Raw genomic sequence first — 4,613 nt, 5'->3', positions numbered from 1 at the left:
AAATATAAATATTTAAACAATTTTTGTGCAAAATTTTTCTGCACATGCATTTGAATATAAATTTCTGAGATTTTAAATCTGTTATTTTACCTTAATTTTAATTAAAAAATATTTTAAAACCTGCTGATTACCTATAGTATAATTAAATTTCAATATAATGCATGGCAACTGTTGGTAGTTTTGAAGTTTATATATTTTTTTGGCAAACTTTAGTTTTTGACATTTTTGACGGTTTAAACCATTATTATACCCTTGTCATGTCAAAAACCACTTTTTGACGTCAAAAACCCAACCCTGATATAAATATGTAATAAATATATCAAATTATATATTTATTGATTATTTATAAAATATCAAAAAATATACTTAAAATATATTAAATAATAAAATACTCAAAATATTATGTAAATAGATAATTAATGAAATTTAATTCAATATTTTTAAAATATAAATTAATCTAAAAAATGTCCCTTTAAGTTAATAAAAAATTTCATCGTTTTTAGCATGAAACATAGCAAATCAAAAATTAAATTAAAAGAAAACAAATAAAAAATACCTCCCAATAATCTTTCCATTAGAAAAAAGTAATATTTGACTTAGAGCAGATGAATATCTTTTCTCATAAATATGAAAAGACAGACCACTTCAATTTTTCTAAAACTAAAGAAAAAGAAAATTTTAATTTTTGAACCAAAAAATTACAATAATGAAACAATAAAAAGTATTGTTTTACTATAGGTTGCATATAATGACATAAACATAATTTGAATATACCATAAAAAAAATGCTAGAAAAGGAAACAGGAAGATCTAATCTTTAAATAAATTCCTCAAAATTAATTTTTTAAATTTTAAACATTTATAGCACTAGTAATGTGCAAACTTAACATTAATACCGAAAGAATTTATTTATATACTTATTACAAAAACTAAGATTTGAAACCTATTTAATTTATTAGAAATAAACTGACAAGAATAATTTAATGACAATTTGAAAAACAACTAAACAATAATTTGAATTCAGATATGTGTAGCATAATAAACAAAAATTGAAAGAAAGAAGGTACATAAAAATTTGATTTTTATAAAAATTACTTTCTCCCAATATCATTTTATGTACTTCCTATCTTAAAGAAAGACAGATCTTCATCTGTTAATTTAATTATTTTAAAATTAAATTGTTAAAAATAATGTTAATTATTTTAAAATTAATTTCTTTAATAACTATTGAAGAAATTTTATTAAGACTCATGTAAGATGATAGAGGAAAAAACTATACATTCTCACATTTCAACTAACACGTCAGTGGTAGATCAACCAAGCAAAGAAGCAAAATATAAGGCTATTTTTAAAAATATAGAATTTTCGCAATGTTTTTTTTTCTTTCAATTTCTTTAAAAATGTAAGATTTATTCAACAACTTCTATGCACCTGAAATAAACAGAATTCTGAAAGAAACCATTTAAAATCTTTTTAGTTGAATAATTATTTTTATTATAAATGATTAATAAGGTAGGATCCCATTTCAAACAATTTTGAATGTAAAAGTTTTAAAAATCTTATCCTATTTTATAATAATTATTTTAATCATATAATTACATTATCAATTACATACATTAACATATTATTACAAATTATTATACATTTAATAATAATAATAATCGATAATTTAAAAAAAAATAATAATTTTTGTTTAAATCAAATAATATTAAAAAATAGGAAGATTTTGGCATTTTTATCTGCGGCAGTAAAATTGCAGCAAGAAACTAAAAAACATTACATAAGGGGATCAATTCAAAGATTATAACTACATTTTCCTTTTAAAAAAGTTTGAAGCCCATTTTGCACTGTTAAGTTTTCACTTTTTTAACAAATTACATTTCAGGTGCATGTTTCCAATATGAAATAGCTATTACTCTTATTGACTTTGAAAGATTTTAATTTCATTTATGAAAAAAACTTTACATTGATGTTTAATGTAGGGTATTACAAATAAAGCATTATTTAATGCTTATTAAAACTGTTTCTTTAACTTTTTTGTGTAAGAAAGACATAAGACAAATAAAAATAAAAAATTTTTAAAAAAAGAAGAAAAAAAAGCAACTTTGAAACATTACTCTGTAAAATAGTCTAAAATAAACTATCAATATTTAAATACTTAACAGATTTTTCTAGGAAAACCACAAATATAAAATTTTCTTCACAACATAATCATAACTATTGATTATTGGAAAAATTTTAAAAGAAAATTAAACAAATAATTCTAACTACATTTCTGCTGTATACATATCAACGCTGTAACAGATTTTAAAATTATTACAACTCTATGAAAACAATGTAAATTAAAGTAAAAATTTGCATCGCATTTTAAAAAGGTCAACATTAAAATACGATGATACAACTTGATAAACACCTCACAACAGTTCCGCCAAAAATCAATAAAACCTAAGAAACTGTTTTGGCATCCAAACAGTATTGAACTTAAGATGGCCTTATATTATGTAAGAAACCATTTAAAGATGCACATAATTAAAATTCCAACCTAGGTTTTTTATTTGCGAAAGGCCTACCTGGTAGTGGCTGAGATGAGGTTGGTGCAGCGGTAGTTGCCATCTAATATTCACGATGACTTTGGTGTATTTATTGGCCTTACGCCACTTAAGGCCCAGGTATTTGAATGTGTAAACAATATCATGAAGGTATGTTTACAAAAAAAACAAAAATGAAATTTCATTCCAACATCCAAAACACTACGGCAGTCACCGTTGTTAAACGACAGTAGGGTTATCAGACGTAACTAACTAAATTCCATATTTGGCGAAAAGCTTTCTTCCAATGATTTCTCTAAACAGCTGGCGAACTTTTTGGCTATCTTATGGTCGGAGTGACGGGGGAAAAAATATTCCATTTGTTTCTCTAAGCATGGGTCACGGACTTAACTTTATATTTTGTTTTACTGTGCAAAATCCACAAGATTTAAAACGTTGAAGTTACTAGATGTGTGTTGAAAAGTGTACAGGGATTACGATGGAATTATTAAAATATTAACATTCGATAATTAGTTCAAGAATTACGAATTACGCAAGGGAACAATTTTATTTTTGTTTTCAACAGCAAGCAACTTTTTAACTGATCTTCGATAATTTCATATTGCTGCTTCCAAATATGCAATCTGTTTCTCTTTCTTTCTCCAAGTGTCAGAAAAATTATTTAAAAGAGAAAATAGCATTTTCCCCCTCAAGTGTAAGAGTTAATTAACTGGGGATCAAATTTTTTTATGGATTTATACAAAAATTTGATCTTTGCCTGATTTGATTGAGGGAATTTCATATCTGAAATTAATTTCGCACCAAGAGTTAGATTTTTTTATAAATGAAATTTTTAGTCAGTTTTGCCAGATTGGGCTACAAGTAGCGGATTGGGCTACTTTTAAGAGTCCCCGCTACTGAAAATCGAATTTTGGCTATCCGCTACTTTTTGGGCTACTCATTATTTTTCGAACGCTACAAATCTTAAAAATGCGCTACTTTTTTTAGAACAGAAATATTTTTTTCCCTTCCCATTATAAAATGATTCTGAAAAGTCTGCAGTTTCTTCGCCTTTTTTAAAAATGAAGCCTTTTTTTTTGTTGTTAAAAACGCATCTGCTTCAGTTGTGGATTCATGATTTGTTTTGCTGCTCGGAGTCTATTATCTTTCCATATCTATGCTTCAAATCATGAACTCGTGAAATCGAAAAGATATATGGGTGATTCTTTGGAAACATGACAATTCGGAGAAAAAAAATTTCTTCAAATTTCAAGTCTTCAAAATAATTTTTTTTTTTGTATATTTATTTAGTTGCATTTATTAATATCTTACAGATAGCAGTGTTGTTTATTGACATTGCTCAAGAAAAAAATAAAATAGAAATTCACCAAATTTTGAATGGCAGGAAAATGACTAGATGGCCAGGAAAATGACATATTAGCTTTGATGTTAAGAAAACAGTCATTTTAAGCTAAAAGTAAGTAACTCAACTTAAGAAACTCAAAAAAGACAAAGTTGAGAAGTTAATTTTAACTTTTTTATGTAAATAAATTCCAAAAATAATTGTTGTGAACAATTCTAATAAATTAGTTAAATATAATTAAAGTGAGAGAGTAACACACACATTGAGTTAGTTTTTAATTTTACTACACTTTAATTTGCAAAGAAATAGTTAAAACAAAGAAAACAAAAAACTTTGTAAAATTTCATTAATCTTGAAGCTTTCAGGGGAAATGCCTGGAAGATATTGGGTAAGAAGCAGACATTTTTGAATTTGTGACATTCTAAGAAATTCTGACACAGTCTTTTTTCCCTGGCCACTTAAAGTGATTAGCAGTCTGTTTGCCATCACGAATAATAAAGTTAACTTTAATATCTTTATGAACGACTACAAAAGCTTCTCCTACAGTAAAAATGATAATCTTAGGAATTTTTAAACTAATTTTATAAAAATTTACATTAAAATTAATTTTATAATAATTTACATCGGAAAATTTTTTATAATATTATTTAAATTTAAAATATTTCAAACCATTTTATTTTACCACTTTATTACATTTCTTAATTTATACACCCAAGAAGCGTT

The 4,613-nt window shown here is 25.1% G+C and overlaps 1 protein-coding gene across 12 annotated transcripts in view; it reads right to left on the bottom strand.

The window, feature by feature from the left end:
* Positions 1-2,804, bottom strand: part of LOC107452304 (Aryl hydrocarbon receptor nuclear translocator homolog tgo) — a 112,492-nt gene extending 109,688 nt beyond the window's left edge. For 2 of the 12 annotated variants that reach the window (XM_016068683.3, XM_071178561.1), the window contains exons 1-2: positions 2,570-2,795; positions 557-660 (exon numbers count right to left, since the gene is read on the bottom strand). In XM_016068683.3, coding sequence (XP_015924169.1) covers positions 557-575 — 19 coding nt within the window. In that variant the 5' untranslated portion in view covers positions 576-660; positions 2,570-2,795. The other 10 variants (XM_016068681.4, XM_071178560.1, XM_043043119.2 and 7 more) reach the window with 9 other exon arrangements.
* Between the last annotated feature and the right edge of the window lie 1,809 nt (positions 2,805-4,613).

Source organism: Parasteatoda tepidariorum, chromosome 3 (genome assembly GCF_043381705.1).
Source record: "Parasteatoda tepidariorum isolate YZ-2023 chromosome 3, CAS_Ptep_4.0, whole genome shotgun sequence".
In the NCBI taxonomy this organism is placed as follows: Eukaryota; Metazoa; Arthropoda; class Arachnida; order Araneae; family Theridiidae; genus Parasteatoda; species Parasteatoda tepidariorum.
The sequence above is the reverse complement of the archived record's forward strand: the minus strand, read 5'-3'. Positions and strand labels throughout refer to the sequence as shown.